The sequence below is a fragment of the Vicugna pacos genome, chromosome 1 (assembly GCF_048564905.1).
Source record: "Vicugna pacos chromosome 1, VicPac4, whole genome shotgun sequence".
NCBI classification, from domain to species: domain Eukaryota; kingdom Metazoa; phylum Chordata; class Mammalia; order Artiodactyla; family Camelidae; genus Vicugna; species Vicugna pacos.
The window spans coordinates 84994781-85013271 of NC_132987.1; the positions used below are offsets into that span (position 1 = coordinate 84994781).

Sequence of the window (18491 nt, forward strand, 5' to 3'; positions counted from 1 at the left end):
TAGAATTTTGTTTAGGATTTTTGTTCATCAGAGATATTGGCCTGTAATTTTTTTTTGTAATATCTTTGTCTAGTTTTGGTATCAGCATGATGCTGGCTTTGTAGAATGAGTTCAGAAGCATTCTTCCTGTAAAATTTTTGGAATAGTTTGAGAAGGATTTGTGATAACTTTTGTCTAAATGCTGTTAGAAGTCACCTATGAAGCCATTTGGTCCTGGACTTTTGTTTCTTGGGAGTTTTTAAATTACTCATTTGATTTCAGTCCTGGTAATTGGTCTGTTCATATTTCCTGTTTCTTCCTGGTTTAGTATTGGGAGATTGTACCATTCTAAAAATTTGTTCACTTCTTCTATGTTCTTCATTTTATTGGCTTATAGTTTTTCATAGTAGTCTCTTATAGTCCTTGGTATTTCTGTGGTGTCAGTTGTAACGTCTCCTTTTTCATTTGTGATTTTATTGATTTGGGCCCTCTTTTCCTCTTGATATGTCTTTCTAAAGGTTTATCGATTTTGTTTACTTTGCAGATAACCAGCCCTTAGTTTCATTGATCTTTTCTATTTTTTTTTTTACTCTCTAATTTATTTCTGCTCTGATCTTTATGATTTCTTCTATTAACTTTGGGTTTTATCTGTTCTTTTTTTTCTAGTTCCTTTAGGTGTAAGGTTAGGTTGTTGAGATTTTTCTTGTTTCCTGAGGTAAACTTGTATTGCTGTAAACTTCCCTCATAGAAATGCTTTTACTACATCCCATAGATTTTGGATTATTGTGTTTTCATTTGATTTGTCCAGGTGTTTTTTTTCATTTACTCTTTAATTTTGTCATTGATCCATTGGTTGTTTAGTAGTGTATATATATATATATATATATATATATATATATATATATATATATATGTATATATATATATATATATATATATATATATGTCAAATAATTCCATTTGGTCAAATGTGTCACTTAAGCCAGTGTTTCCTTATTGCTTTTCTGTCTGGATAATCTGTCTATTGATGTAAGTGGGCTGTTAAAGTCCCCTACTAGTATTGTGTTACTGTCAATTTCTCCTTTTATGTCTGTTAATTTTTGCCTTATGTATTGTGGTGCACCTATGTTGGGTCTGTATATATTATAATTGCTATATCTTTTTATTGGATTGATCTCTTAATTATTACATAGTGTCCTTCTTTGTCTCTTATAACAGTATTTTAAAGTCTATTTTGTCTAATATAAGTATTGCTACTGTGGCTTTCTTTTGATTTCATTTGCATGGAATCCCTTTCTCCATCCCCTCACTTTTCAGTCTACACGTATCTCTAGATCTGAAATGAGTCTTTTATAGGCAGCACACATATGGTATTATTTTTGTATCCATTCTGCCACCCTATGTCTTTTGGTTGGCACATTTAATACCTTTAGAACTAAGGTAGTTATTAATATGTTTGTCCTTATCGCCATTTTGCTAATTGTTTTGGGTTTGTTTTTGTAAGCCTTTTTTTCCCCTTTATTTTGTTGTTCTTTTCTCTTATTTGATGACTATTTTTAATGTTATGATTGGATACCTCTTTCTTTTTTGTGTGTTTATCTATTATAGATTTTTGGTTTGCAGTTATGATGAGGTTTTTGTATAGCAGTCTATATATATATGATTGTTTTAAGCTGCTGATCTTGCCATTTCAAATGCATTTTTAAAAACCATTTGTACTGCCCTCCCAATTACTGTTTTTGATACCATATTTTACATTTAATTATTCTGTATATCCCTTATTGCTCATTGTGGATATAGATAATTTTGGTACTTTTATTTTAACCTCCCTACTAGCTTTGTGTGTGGATTATTTTCTATCTTTGCTCTTTATTTGCCTTTATCAGTGAACTTTTTCACTTTGTTATTTTGTTTCTAGTTGTGGCCTTCACTTTTTCACCTAGAGATGTTTCTTCAACATTTGTTCTAAAACTGGTTTGGTGGTGCTGAACTCTTTTAGCTTTTGCTTGTCTGTAAAGCTTTTGATCTCTCCATCAAATCTGAATGGATAGAGTATTCTTGGTTGTAGGTTTTCCCTTTCATCACTTGAAATATATCATGCCACTCCCTTCTGGCCTGCAGAGTGTCGGCTAACAAATCAGCTAATAGTCTCATGGGAGTTCCCTTGTATGTGTTTTGTTGCTTTCCCCGTGCTGTTTTTTTAATGTTCTCTGTTTATCTTTAATTTTTGTCATTTTAATTACAGTGTGTCTTCATATGTTCCTCTTTGGGTTAATCCTATATGGGACTTTGTACTTACAGAACTTGGATGGTTGTTTTTTTTCCTGGGTTAGAGAAAGATTTGATTTCAGGTATGTTCTGAGCCTTGTTTTCTCTCTCTCCTCCTTCTGGGACCCCTATAACACAAATATTAACACACTTGATGTTGTCCCAGAGGACATAAATGAGGACTTAAACTGTCCTCACTTCTTTTCATTCTTTTTTTTTCTGTTCAGTGGCAGTGATTTCCACTAGTCTGTCTTCAGGTCACTGATCCATTCTTCTTTATCATTTAGTCTGCTTTTGCTTCATTCTACTATATTTTTCATTTCAGTTATTGCATTCTTTATCTCTGTTTGGTTGTTCTTTATATGTTCTAACTCTGTTAAAAAATTCTAATTTATCACTCTGTACATCCATTCTTCTCCTGAGTTTACTCATCAGTTTTTTAATCATCATACTCTGAATTCTTCCTCAGGTAGTTTTCCAGTCTTCATTTCAATTAGTTCTTCTTTTGGAATTTTGTCTTTTCCTTTGTCTGGAACATGTTCCTCTACCACCTCATTTTGTCTAAGTTGCTATTTGTTTTTTTAATGAAAGTGGTTGGCTAGTTACATTTCTTAACCTTGGAGAGGTGGCCTTCTACAGATGTCCAGTAGCAGAATCCCCTCTCATCACATAAGCTGTATTCTCTAGGGTTTCCCCCTAAGATGGCTTTGTGGATCCTTCTGTTGTGGCGGGTGACTATGTAGGTGGTCTGGTAGATTTAGGTGGCCCCTAGTCTGATTGGTTTCCAGGCCTTGCCTTATGCAGATGCTGTTGGCTGCTGGTTAGTGGGGCCTGGTCACAAGGCAGCTGACTGCAGACCCCAGGGGGCCCCAGCGCTAGTGCTGGCTCACTGGTGGGCAGAGTCAGGATCCAGAAGACCCTGGGGCTGTTGCCCATCACCCCTCACTGGTGGGTGAAGCCAGGTCCTGGGGTTAGTGCTGGACTACTGACAGGCAGAGCTGGATCCTGGAGTCTGGCTTCAGGATCCAGGAATCCCAGAGCTGGAATCAGATCACTGGTTGGGTATGGGAGGGAGTGGTTTCTGACACAGTTCAGTATGTGATGCAAGGTGTCCCAAAACTTGTGTTGGCATGCTATTGGGCAGGGCCAGAGTCTAGCTGGTCCCAGGGTAGGGTCTGGTCTGCTGTGGGTGGGCTGGCTCCACAGGGTGCAAAGTTGTGATTTTCTTACATCTGGTGTCTGCCTGCTGGTGGGCGAGGTTGGTCTAGAGGCTAGTGCAGACTTCCTGGAGGGCAGATCCAGTGCTTGACCTCTGGTGGGTGAAGCTGGTCTTGGTTTTCTGGTGGGCAAAACCGTGTCTAGAGGAGCTGTGGGGAGAGGAAGTCTTTAGGAAAAATACTTAAAAACTATCATCAAAATGCAATGTGTATACTTTATTTAAATACTGATTCAAACAGAGATAGGAAAATTTTTGATATTTATTGGAAATATTGAACACATATGGATATTAAATATTAACTATTATTAATTTTGCTGCATATGGTAATTATACTGTGGTTAGATGAATACAAAATATTTGTTATCATTATATGCACTAAAAGGTTAATAAAAATTTAATAATTGTTTGTAGCTCTAATAGTTCAGTCATAAAATAATTACAGAAATTAGAAACATTATGGATTGTCATACATTCACACTAAAAAATGTACATATTAAGACATGTACATGTAGGAATAATATTTTTCAAAATGATAGCAAGAATTTAATAGAGTATATCAGAACATAAAGGGTATAGAGCCCTAATCAAAAGGAGAGAAAATATAATAGTAAAAATCAATCCTAACTTATAAAATAAAAATATCCTGAATTATTAAGTTAGCCACCAAGATAGTAAAATTAATCAGAATATCCTGGATGTCAATAGTATTTTTAAAAAGAATATATTTCAGGTGTGTAATTTTTTTAAAAAAATTGTCAGTGGGAAACTGTAGGAATAAACAGTAGACCCATACAAATGAATAGAATTTCTTTCATTTATATTCGTAATCAAATAATCAATAAATATATAATATATACCACGTCTTTATCCTAGATAAGTATTTGATATATTTTTTAGAATTATAGCTATAAAACTAAGAATAATTTTATAATACTTCAATAAGAGAAACATTTCACTCTTGTTTCAACAATCTGAATTTAATTTTCATGTCCTGTGAATTCTTTTTTTCCTAAAATCAGTGCTTGAACAGATTGCTCAAGGAACATAATCAAGTCTTTGCAAAAGAAAAAAAGGAGCTCTGTGTCAGTTCCATTATACTAAAGTAAATTAGCAAATATATATTAATGTGGCCCTGTCACTGAATTGTAAGTAAATTGGTGGCTGAGACTGCAAGAACTTAGTCTCAGCTTTGAGTGATCACTACCTCAGTTTTTCACCCACCTCCGTGTACTCTTAACCAGTTTCTCATCCTTGACTTCTGCCTCTTGTAGTTTAGCAATGCAATCTCTCTGCAAGTGTTTGACCAGGATTACTATTACAAACAAAATACTCATGTAAATAGAGTACAGGGAATCTGCAATATTTAAGATTATCTTGAGATATCAAATATCTTTAGATATTGCAAATCTACAAATTCCTGAATATGAATGTGTCATATAATGTCCTATATGAAAGTAGTGTGTGGACTTTTAGATATAGAAAGTTTCAAGTTTTGATGTTTCATTATTCAATTCAAGTCAACCACTTTTTTTTTCATTGTTATTGAGGCCGCAATTTTTTAAACCTCTTCACTTTTTTTTATTATCCTCACTTCTATATTAGAAACAAGTATCTAAGTTCTCACCACTTTATCAAGGTGTGGCAACACAAAGCCTTGTTAACATGGAAGTCTAGCTTAGTGACTTAGGATCAGTCATGAACTAAATGACTTGCAGTTATACACCAGCCTCAGTTACTGTCAATTGTTAAATGAAATTAATGAAATTTGGGGGAGGAATCCCCTGAAGATGGCAAATTTTCAAAGACTAACTGTTCAGATAAAAAGGAACAGCAGTATTTTTAATGTCAGTTGTAGATGGTGTGTGTCATTTCAACTGAAGTAGTAACTTCAGCTGGACCCACATCCAAGTAAACATTGTGTGAAGCTGAGTTCCTTCACCCAGTGCTCAGTGACCACCCTAACCTCTACCACTCTGGTGAAAGGGAAGAACTATGGCTAATCTGCAAGACTTGGGGATTTGTTTATGCAAAGTGTGAAAAGAGAAACAATTTGAAATTTCCCTTGGGAACTGTTTACTTCTTTGCAACTCTTCTCACAGCACCTATAACCTCTTTATTTCTCAAGCTGTAAATAAATGGGTTTAGCAGGGGGATTATAATTGTGTAAAATAGGGAATATATTTTGTCCTGATCTTCAGCTAGGCTAGATGCAGGGCGCACATACATGAAAATGAGAGTGCCGTAGTACAATGAAACAGAGAGCATATGGGCACTGCACGTGGAGAAGGCTTTGCTTCTGCCCTTTTCAGACTTTTTTTTCAGAATGTCAAAGAGCACACGAGTGTAAGAGATTATGATGGTCATTAAAGTGGAAATTTGTATAAAAGCTCCAAAAATAAGTAGCATTAGTGCATTAATAGATGAGTCATTGCATGAAATTTTGAACAGCTGTAAAATTTCGCAATAGAAATAATATATTACACTAGACCTGCAGAAAGTTAATCTTAATAACAAGCTCACATGAATCAGGGGATGCAGAAAACCAATTGCATATGAAATACTAATCAGGTGAGTGCAGAGTCTGGTGGACATCACCACTGGATAAAGCAAGGGATTGCATATGGCTACATAGCGGTCATAGGCCATCACTACCAGGAGGAAACATTCTGTGGTTGCACTGGAAGCAAAAAAATAAAATTGAGTGATGCACTCAGCTAGGGATATCTTTGCAGTCTTGTCTAAGAAACTGACCAGCATCCTGGGTGTTATAGAGCTTGAAGTGCAAGCATCTGCAAAGGCTAAACCACCAAGGAACAAGTACATGGGTGTGTGAAGGTGGGCATCCTTCCAAATAAGAGCCATCAGTCCAAGGTTTCCACCATGGTGGTGAGGTAGATGATCAAGAACAGGAGGAAGGGGAGAACCTGCAGCCATGGTCTCTGTGTAAGTCCTGTGAGAACAAATTCAGTCACCAGAGTCTTGTTTCCTTCTGACATACTCACACTTGATCACTGTTATGAGAAAATATGTGACAAAGACAATCACTAAAGATAACATAAAGTAGTAACATTTTATTTGCAAATTAAACTGTACCTTAGTGTTGTTTTCCATTTAATTCGCAGTTTTTAAAGTTTAACTTTCATCCAAAAGTAAATCTGTTTACAAATTCTATGTTCAGGTGTCTGACTCTAAAATTGGAAAAAAACTGAAATAAGTACAAATATGTGAGGGAATATTAAAACCACGTGGAAGACAATTGATGAGGAAGAGACACAAATGCAAAACCGTTGCATGTGGAAGAGAAATAGAGTAATAATTTCATATAGGCATAACCATATAACTTTTATTGCAGAGATAATTCCGTAAGCAAAGTGAAAGGACAAAAGTGTGTTGGGAAAGTATATGTAACATATTTTGCATTTATAAGGCTGGTAATTATAACACACACATACAACCTCTTACAAACTAGATGAAAACAATTTAAATGACCCAGTGAAACAAATGGGCAGAAACTATGAACAGACATGTCAGTGTGAGCAATAAATATATGACATAATACTCATCCTCCTTAATAATTAGAAATATTTTTTAAATTGATGCATTATTTTCACTTATAAGTTATGCAAAATGAGAAGTAATACCTACTGATGACAGGAAAGTGAGAGAGGAAACATTTTCTAATATAACTGGAAAAAATGTAAATTACAACAGTCTTTTGAATTTGATATTATCTGTCAAAATTAGAAATTTATATAAACTTTGATCTATTAGTCTTACTGCTGGATATATATTCTGTAAATAATATTCATCCTATACAAGAATAAAGTTCAAAGATTTTTAATGAAGCATTGTTCATGAGGGCAAAGCCTGGAAACAGAAAGAACATTCACAACTATAAAATGGTTGAATAAATTATGGTACAGTCTTACTGTGGATTATTATTCAGCCATGAAAGAAGTGAATTTGAACTGAATCAGTTAACTATGGGAGGATTTTCTCAATGTATTATTAAAAGAGGAAATCAAAATATAAGGAAGTTTACATTTTAGGGTCTCATTTATATAATTAAAAATTTTGTTTATAAATATAAATAAATATGACGATATGAGTGTGGATAAAGATGTGGGCTAATATACCAAGTTGCTAACACTGATTTTCCAGTAGATATGGAGGTAAAGACAGCAGAAGCAGGAGAGAGGTACTTTATTGCCCCCGACCAAAAAAAAAAAAAAAATGTATCATATAACTTTTTTATACAACATATATGACAACATATAATTGTTTTACATATGAATGTATATTTGTGTTTATGCCTGTGTGTCTGTCTACATGCATGTGTGTGCCTAGAAAGATATATAAAAGGATAATCACTGGTATATTAATAGATAATAGGAAAAATAAAATGTTACTGTTACTTTTAAGGAGGACTTTGACACTGTAAACTCTAATTAAAATTAGAAACAAATAATCTGTAAAGTTTTCTATGAAAATATCTATTAACAATCTTTAATTCTTAATGATACTTTCCATTTAAATATTTGATAATAGATGATTGAGAGCAGGAATTATGATTTGAAATAGTCAAAAGGTATTTGAAATTGTTTAAGATGGTGTCTAAGTATAGTAGTCGTTTTTATAGTTTCCTTCATGTAGTTTCAGTACTTTTCAGTTGTTTATTCCTAAGGGATTTATAGGTTTTACTGCTATTATGAATATAATATCTATTATTTTTATGCAGTAATAAGATTTCCTTCTATGACTTATGAACTATATCTAAAAGAAAGTCCAGAATAGAATTCCCAAATATTTTAGAGTTAATGTGTAACCTCCTACCTGCCTTGAAAGGGAAAAGAAAATACATTTGCCACAATAGTAACAGTTAAAATAAATAACTTATTTTAAAAATCAATTTGATAAATTTATAGCCATACCTCTAGACACATAACACATAGAGACATTGAATGAAAGTTCATTTAAAAAGCTAGGTTTGTTTAACTAGTAGGGAGAACAATGAGTTATTATTCTCCATCTTCACTAATCTAAACAAAAAAGATTTAGTTCTTTTAAGTTACTAAATACCTACTCACAGGGATCCCTATTGTAATATAGACACCTTAAAAGATTCACTGGAGTATATTTGCTAAAAATGGACTATAAGTGAATGTTAAGGAAATATTTTCTTTCTAAAGAGGAGATTTTGTCCTAAATAAAGTAGCCTTACTTTCTTTGCAACCCAAATCACCAAATAATAGACATTTCTATTTTCACTTCATGAATTCAGCATAATTAAGCTAAGATGTAGCAAGCCTTGGGAATTTTTTTTTCCTTAAGAGTTACATAAAAACACATTTCCACGTTAGAGTAAAGGAGACAGTGCTAGCTATCTATTATCTATTATATAAAGGACTGACTGCTGACTTTAGCCCTTATTCTTACAATTCCCTGAAATTTTAAAAGCTATGCATTATGGTCAGCCATCAAATTTAAAGGCTAGGATTCTCTCCATTCTGCAAAACTACAAAAAAGGTGAATACAAAGCTTCATGGCTGTTTCAATTCTAAACTCTCTAAAATAAAATTTAAATCTGTTGAATCATTCTTATTGTGGTTATTTTAATTTTTTCCATTTTCTTCATTCTACTGTTAAAGTTTATTATTTACAAAATTTTGTGGTAAATATGTCTCCTTTATAGTAAACCATCCTCTCCCATCTGTCCAGATTTTTATGGCTGACGGAAAAAAATCTCATTGCCTCACTGGAATTTTAATTTCTTGCATAAATATCTTATATAGATATTTTGTTATCTAAAGATAAATTGCAAAACTCTAAGTAATGGAAACTGTAGAAATCACTGCACTCTCACCGGGATCCCGCAAAACACTGGGAAATTGGCAAGTGATGGTTTCCTAAAGTCAGGCAGAAAATGTAGAAATGAGGCAGTGATTACTGGCACACTGATTATCATCAGCAACTCCAAAGTGAATGGAGATAATATTTATTACTTCTGTTTCCAAATTTGTTCTTTAAAAAAAATGAAAGAAAGATATTCCCTCTACACTTCCAAAGGATCCCCTGTAGGTAAAGTCAAATTCATTCTACTGGGCATGGTGAGTTAATTATTAGTTCACCCTCACAACTAGTTGTAACAATCAAAAACTTTATAATCTAGAGGGATTACTGTGGAACATCTATACAGAGAAATCAATGAACAGGCTTTAGGAAATATGTGTTTTCCCTTTCTTTTTTCTTTTAATGATGCCATCATCCAGATACCTACTCTACATGTTCCTTTGAAAGTATCAAAGGTAACTTAGAGTCACTATGTCCAAATTTGAGGTTAGGATCTTCTGTAACCTTACACCGAAACATAATTACCCTCCAATGTTCTCCATCTCAAGGAGTAACACCACTAAACAATTAGTCATGCAAATCATAAAATAGAGAAGTTCTTGACACTGAACTCCCCCTTTGATTCGATGCATTAGCCTTTGCCAAGTTATAAATTTCATCTCCTAAAGTCTCTCATATTCATCCACTTCTCATGTTGTCTGTAGCTACATTCACCTCTTGCAAGAATTACTAAAATAACTTCCTAACTAACCCATCTGCATCCACTAATACACTCATCCAATTCATTCTCCACACTGTCCCAAGACCAATCTTATGAAATGTAAAACTTATGTCACTACCCATGCTCCATTCCTACCACTGTCATGGCCTGAATGAATTCTGTCCCCTAAAAAACATAAGTAAGCACCGTAAGCACCATAAGGCCATTAGGTGGATCCTAATCCAATCTGACTGGTGTCTTTATAAGAAGAGGACATATGAAGACACAGTTACTAGCTATGCCCACACACAAAGGAAAGACCTCATGAGGACAGTGAAATGTCAGTCATTGGCAAGCCAAGGAGAAAAGCCTCAGCAGAAATCACTGAATCGTTCTCAACACCTTGATCTTGGACCTCCAGCTTCTAGAACTGTGAAAAGATAAATTTCTGTTGTTTTAACCGTCTAGTCTGTGATACTAATTATGGCAGCCATGGTAAACTAATATATCCACCCATCCCACCTCCACTTAAAACTTGTAAATTTTTTTCCATTGCACTTAAACCAAAGACCAAATATTTTAAGCTGGTTATCCTTTATCCTATTTCATAATACAGATACAATATTTAACTACATACAGTTTTATTTTTTCATTTACATTGAGTAGATGTACTGGTTGTAGCAACCCTAGCTACTTTAAGAAGTAGAATGGGTAAACCTGTATTTATATACTGAGCTATACTTAACAATGTACTTCCAAGTACTCTATCAAATAGTACTCCAAAGAATGAGACAGGTGTGATTTCTTAAGTATACAATTCAACAGTGTTAATATATTTATAGAGCTGGGCAACCATCACCACAGTCTAACTTCAGAACATGACTAAAAACAGTCACACATTTTTCCCTCCCTCCATCATGGGAAGCCACTAATCACTTTCTTTCTCTGTAGATTTGCCTATTCTGGATATTTCACACAAATGGTATCATATACTATGTAGTTTTAATGACTTCTTTCATTAACATAATGTTTTTAATGTTCATTTATATTGTAGCAAGTAACAGAACTTCATCCCTTTCTATTGCTGAGTAATATTCCATTGTATGGCTATAACGCATTTGTTTATCTATTCATCAGTTGATGGACATAGGTTGTTTCCACTTTCCTGCTGTTATGAATAATGCTACTATAAACATTCATGTATAAGGGTGTTTTTGTTTATTTGGACATACATTTTAATTTATTTTGGTGCTATTGAATATAAGTTTCCTTAATTTCTAAGAAATTTTTTCATTGCTAATTGCTAGTGCATAGAAATATAGTTGATATGTGTATTGATCTTGTATCCTGCAACAGTGCTAAATTTGTTTATAAGTTCTATTTGTTCATTAGTAGATTCCTTAGGATTTTCTATATAAAATATCATATTATCTGTAAATATAGTTTTATTTCTTTCTTTCCAGTCTGGATGATTTTTATTTCTTTGGCTTGCCTTATTTCAAAATCATAAGGTATATTTTTTAGTTTTCTTTTCTTGTGGTGTCTTTGCTTTTTGTTATCAGGATAATACTGGTTGTCATGGTTTGTTTGGGCTGCCATTATAGAATACCAGACTGGGTGGACTATAAACAACAGAAATTTTTTTCTCACATTTCTGAGAAGTCTAAGATCGGGGTTACTGCATGGTTGAGTTCTGTCAATTTCCAGTTATATTCTCACATGGTAGAGAGCAGAGAGAGGAAACCAGCTCTGTTGTGACTCTTGGGAGGGTACTAATCACATTCATGAAGACTCTAACTTTATCACCTTATAAAATTCTAATTACCTCCCAAAACCCCACCTCTAAATTCCATCACCTTGGGAATTAGATTTCAAGTATGAATATTGGAAGACATGAACATTCAGTCTATAGCACTGGCCCTATAGAATGAGTTAGGAGATGTTCCCTCCTCTTCTATTTTTAGAAGAGTTTATAAAAATTAGTATTAATTTGTCTTTAATTGTATGGTAAAATTCACCCATGAAGCCATCTGAGACTGGGCTTTTCTTTGTGGAAAGTTTTAAAGTTACTGATTTATTATTCTCTTATTGTAGGTTTATTCAGATTTTCTGGACTTAGTTTGGTAGTTTGTTGCTTCCTAGAAATTAATCAGTTTCCTCTATCTAATTTATTGGCATAGCGGTGTTCATAGTATTCCCCTGTAATTCTTTTTCTGTATGGTCAATAGTGATGTCCCCTCCTTGATTCTTGGTTTTAGTTATTGAAGTTTTCTCTATTTTAGTCTTGGTTAGTCTTGCTAAAGGAATGTTAATTTTTTTTTTCAAAGAATCAACTTTTGGTTTTGCTTATCTTCTCTATTGCTTTTCTATTTTCTGTTTCATTAATGTTTTTCTATTATTTCTCTCCTTACGCTTACTTTGAAATTAGCTTGTTACTCTTTTTCTGATTTCCGAAGATGGAAATTTAGACTGTTTATTTAAGATCTTTTTTTCTCTTTTACAGCTATAAAATCCCTTTAAGTACTGCTTTAGCTACATTTCATAGTTTTGATGTGCTTTGTTTTTGTTTATATGCATCTCAAATATTTTTTATTTTGCCTTTTGTCTTGAAATCTGTTTTTCTGATATTAGTATAGCCACCACAGCTTTCTTGTTGCTGTATGTATGGTATAAGATTTTCTATTTAGAAGAATGAAAGCCAGTTGTATCTTTGAATCTAAAGTGTATCTTCTCTAGACAGTGTGTGGTTGTATATTTTTTATTATGTCTGACAATTTTTGCCTTTCTATTGGACTGCTTAATCATTCACATTTAATGTTATTATTAATATAGTTGGATTTACTTCTGCCATTTGATTTTTGTTTTCTATATGTCTTATGTTATATTTTCTCTCTATTCCTCCTTTGTTACTTTTTAGGTATATTCTAGACTGTTATTATAACTTTAATAGTTTTTAAAATATATCTTGAGTTTTTTTCTCACTGCTTGTCCTAGGATTTATAATATACATCTTCTCTTATTATAGTCTACTTCAGACTTATATTAATTTAACACTAGTAAAATAAGACCTGTACTATTACATCTATATACCTTACAGGACAATTGTTACAATGGTTGCTTAGTATAGTCTTATGGCTCTTAAATGAGCTGAAGGATAAAAAGGAAAGAAAGACACATATTTATAGAATTTGTTACATTAACCTTTTTAAAATTACCATTTCTGGTTATCTTCAGTTACCATATGGTATTTTTTTTAATTGAAGTATAGTTGATTTACAATATTAATATAAATTTCAGATATACAGTGTAGCAATTCAATACTTTTATAGGTCATACTCCATTTAAATTTATTATAAAATATTGGCTATATTCCCTATGTAGTGCATTACATCCTTGTAGCTTATTTATTTTAGATATAGTAGTTGGTACAACTTAATCCCCAACCCTATCTTGCCCTTCCCCCCTTCCCTCTCCCCACTGGTAACCACTAGTTTGTTCTCTGTATCTATGAGTCTGTTCTGTTTTGTTATATTCATTCGTTTCAGTTTTTAGATTTACAGATAAGTAATAATGTACAGCCTTTGTATTTCTCTGTCAGGTTTATTTCACTAAGCATAATATTCTCTAGGTCCATCGTGTTGTTGCAAATGGCAAGATTTTTATTCTTTTTTATGGCTGAGTAGTAGTCCATTGTGTGTGTATATATCTATATCTGTATATATCTATATATCCTTCTTTATCCGTTCATCTGTTGATTATTGAGGTTGCTTCCATATCTTGGCTGTTGCAAATAATGCTGCTATGAATATTGGGGTGCATGTATCTATCACTGTGAATTAGCATTTTAATTTTCTTCAGCTTTATACCCAGGAGTGGAATTTCTGTATCATATGGGAGTTCTATTTTCAGTTTTTTGAGGAACCTCCATACTGTTTTCCATAATGACTGCACCAATTTACAGTCCCACCAACAGTGTACTAGCGTTCCCTTTCTCCACATCCACTCCAGCATGTGTTATTTGAAGTCTTTTTGATGATAGCCATTCTGACAGGCATGAGGTGATTGTGCTGTTGATTTATATTTCTCTGATGATTATCAATGGTAAGCATGTTTTCATGTGCCTGTTGGGCATCTGTGTTTCTTCTTTGGAAAAATGTTTATTCAGGTCTTCTGCCCATTTTTCATTGGGTGGTTTGTTTTTTATCTTAAGTTTTATGAGCTGTTTATGTATTTGGGGTATCAACCCCTTATAATCACTTACATCATTTGCAAATATTTTCTCCCATTCAGTAGGTTATTTTTTCTTTTTTTTTTTTGATGGTTTCCTTTGTTGTGCAAAAGCTTTTAAGTTTAATTACATCCCATTTGCATATTTTTAGTTTTGTTTTCTTTAAGCTAGGAGATAGATTCAAAAAAATATCGGTACAATTTATGTCAAAGAGTGTTCTGCCTATATGTTCTTCTAGGAGTTTTATGATTTCTGGTCTTACATTTAGGCCTGTATTTAATTTTGAGTTTATTTTTGTATATGGTGTGAGAAAATGTTCTAATTTCATTCTTTTGCATGTAGCTATCTAGTATTCCCAGCACCACTTATTGAAGAGACTCTTTTCTCCATTGTATAAGCTTGCCTCCTTTGTCATAGATTGATTGGCCATAAGTGCATGCATTTATTTCTGGACTTTCTATTCTGCTCCATTGATCTATGTGTCTGTTTTTGTGATAGTACCATGCAGTTTTGATTACTGTAGTATTGTAGTATAGTCTGAAGTCAGGGACAATTACTCTTGCTTTGTTCTTTTTTCTCAAGATTACTTTGGTTATTTGGGGTTTTTTGTGGTTCCATGAAGAGATTCATTTTTGAAACTTTAAAGGAAGTAACACTGGTGACTCAAAGGATTGAGAAAGTTTCTGCAGTCAATAATAAGAGTTAAGTAGTATATACATATTACAGGTTGGGAACTGGTTGCTTCCAAATGTATTTTGGGAATCAGTCAGCTATTGCCACCAATTCATACCATAATTGAATCGTAAAGAGTCAGGGATCTTGACGTTGAAGGAACTCAGAAAAGAAGAGGCAAGTGAGAATTCCCAGCTGACAAGGACCTGATTTGAATCAGGATTAACAAGGATTGAATTAACCAATACCCTATATAATTTGAGTTTGACTTAAAGTCTCTCATTATCACCCCAGCACTCATTTAGAGATGTTTTAGGGAATGATGGAAATATCTACTAATAATGCCCATTGCTCCTCATATGAGAATTGAAAAGTTACTTAGTGAAACTGTTATCTAATTTCTTGTCACCAAACCAAACTTTTGCTAATTTCCCTTGGGCAATTTCTCATTATCTCAAATAATTACCATTCTCATGGCACCTTGTTAAAATTTTTTTTTCCTCCTATAGGAGCAAAGATGATTACTCTCAAGTCTGGCATAACACAGGACTTGATATAGTCTGTATTTCAGTAATCATAGTTGGTTTCATCCTTGCTTTCTGAAAGTCCTAAATGAGTTTATATTGAAAGGAGAGTTCCCCTGTGCCAGCATCTCCTCAGGTGCATATCAAGAGATTCTTCCTGGCCCACTTTCTTCTCACTTAATTACCCACCTTGGATATTGATCTAAGGCTGCCTCTTAAAAGGAGAGCAAACTATCCCAAAAGATGTGCTGCAAAACTCTCTGAGCTATTTTAAAACAGGCTTGAAACTCTACATTTATAGCCCACTAAACTAGGAGGCAAAGTTTTATCTTCTTTATCCCCAGTTTACTTTGATTCCCTTTATTGGGAACATGATAATTTTTAGTCTTCAATACTTCAAGAATTCCTTAACAAAAATAAGACAACGTACAGTATTAACTACTAAACAGGTAACTCTGAAATCTGGTAGTGGTTCATTTGTCCTAAAGAAGTATTTACATTTGCAAATTTTCAAGTTTTCCATCTGCCCTCCCTGACTTTGTTTAATGCCCTCTTCAGGTTATCCTAAATAGGAGCAGTGGTTGTTTATTCTTTCATGGTGACCAGTCTTCTGTGGTTGAAAAGTGGTAACCAACACAAAAATGCTGGCAGGTTAGTGAACCCCTATGTGTTGTTTAGTATGAATAAATATTTATAGAACTTACAGGTGGTATGGATCAACCTTGCTGCAGAATCCAAGTATTATATTGTTTGAAGATTCAAATTTTATGGTTATAGATAAGATGAGCATGTTTGACTTATTTGGCCTTAGCTTGGACTTTAATGTCATACTGACACAAAGTTCTGTTTATCTACCGTTACTCTCTCCAAAAAGAGCATGATCACCATATCGATTTAGTTCTCTGCTTCTTAGTTAACAGTGCCTGAGATATTTAACATAACACTGCAGGTGTATGATTACTGTGGCTTTTAAACATAGATTCAGAAATAGTCTACAAGTGTACAGAATTCTATCAAAACAGCAACAGAGTTTCAACATCTTCTTAATCCAGCTCCAACTGATCAGAGAAAAGTTTTATAAAGTATCAAGTAAATGTACAATGGCCTGGCCATGGCCTTTGTGAATGGAACATCATAGTTGACACAGACGTGAGAAATAATAAACCCAAGGCTTAACGTCATTTCTGTTCAGATAATCAAGCATGCGAAAGGGTCCTTTTATTGCTGTAAAGAATATATATTAAAATATGAATATCTGTGAAGGTCAAAATGTCCCAACCGTCATTATCTTTGAGAAGACTATAGTGGTTTCTATCTTGAGGCCTTAAAATGGCTATGACTCACTCCATACTATACTTGCCTCATACAGAGAATTTTTGAAAAATGTATACAATAGATTCAGTTGATTTTTTTTATCTGTACCCTGCGTCTTACAAAAGTAATTAATGTTGGCTCATAAAAGTTAATTTAATCCTTTTTATCCATATGTTTTCTGTAAGATAATGTAAACAAGGAAAAGTCCAAATCTCTCCACACATTCTCAAGTCAAAAAAAAAAAAAAGAAAAACTACAGATGAGCAAGGAGAACAAAAACATTCATAAAACACACCTTCAGTATAACTAGGAAACAGACAATACTATGAAATTTAATTTACAGGTAAGCAGTAAATTATACCCAAGCAATCACTCTAGACACTGGACCAGACTAAAAAGATGATGGAGACTCTACAGAAAAGAGAGAGAAAGAGAGAGAAGAACTGAGGCCTCAGAGCAGCAGAATACAGATAAAATCAATCCCAGATATAGGAGGTTCCATCCTCAGTGGAGAAAATATCGAGGACCAGCCTGAAACTTGGTAGGTAAGAGCAAAGGCTATGAAGTATTGAAAGGAAGACACCTGGAAGGATGCGGGAGTGAAATAAGCAGCCTCAGTGAAAGCATCACCTCTGTGGAAGGAGGGACATGGAAGACAGATGAACCTCTAACTAGCCTGGTAGTAAAGAGAAAAAAGGAAATTAGAGTCCTAAAGAAACAAAAGAGAATCACAAAATCAGGGGACACTTCAAACTCTCCTCCGAGGAAGGTTCTAGAAATCTGAAACTTTCGTTTCACTATAGGCCAACAGAAGGACATGGTGAACTAAAAAAAAAACCTAGTAAACTATCTATACTGCTACCTGTCTATCCATAACTGAATTGACAGTCCTAGAAGATTGGACATTTCAAATGACCAGAAAGCAATTACAGATATCCTTAGTAAGCTATTATAAGAATAAAACAAAACTAAAACCAACGCATTTCTACTTTTTTCCCCTAAAAACATTCATAGAGTGGGACATAATTGTGACATAGTATCATAGGACACCAACTCAAATAAACATTCTTAAATAAGCACATATATATTTAAAAAAATCAAAACTTCTAAAACTAAGAACAGATAAGGGCTAAAATTAAGGTGTGAGGTAACAGTTGACCAGACTCGGGAAAGAATCAAAGACAAAATATTCTTAGAAATAGATTTAACTATAAGGTGTGAAAGAAAAATAGACTTTATTGAAAACGTATTGAAGGAAATTGAATGAGATAGCCAGTTTCCAAAGACGGCCCCTAATGAACCGCATCTCCTGGTATTCCTGCTCTTGTGTAGTCCCCACCTACACTGAATCTGGGCTGGCCCAAGGACTTTAAATAATAGATTGTGGCAAAACTATTGCTGTACTAGGTCAGGCATAAGAAGTTACTTCCACTTTTGGACCCAGAGAGATCACACAGAGAGATAATACCTGAAACCATATAGGGAATAAGACAGGCCCAAAGACTCTAGCATCTCAGCTGAACCCAGTATTCCAGTCATCTTCACTAATGGACCAGATTTGTAAATGAGTCATATTGGAGAATCCAGACTAATCGTGTCTGCAGTTGCCTGCAGACCAGCTGACAGTACATGGAGCAAAATTATCGCCCATTTGAGCCTGGCCAAACCACTGAATTGTGAGAGATAGTAATTAGACTATTGGCAGGTCGCTAACTTTGGTCACTTTTTATGCATAAG

The 18491-nt window shown here is 33.9% G+C and overlaps 1 protein-coding gene and 1 long non-coding RNA gene across 2 annotated transcripts in view; one reads left to right on the forward strand and one right to left on the reverse strand.

Moving 5' to 3' along the window:
- LOC140698068 (uncharacterized) overlaps positions 1-18491 on the forward strand; it is a 218045-nt gene that overhangs the window by 139579 nt on the left and 59975 nt on the right. The window lies entirely within an intron of this gene.
- LOC102537650 (olfactory receptor 5AC2-like) lies at positions 5540-6462 on the reverse strand. Its single transcript, XM_015242516.2, is given in 2 exon segments — positions 5540-6345; positions 6348-6462. Coding segments are annotated over 2 exon segments (921 nt in total).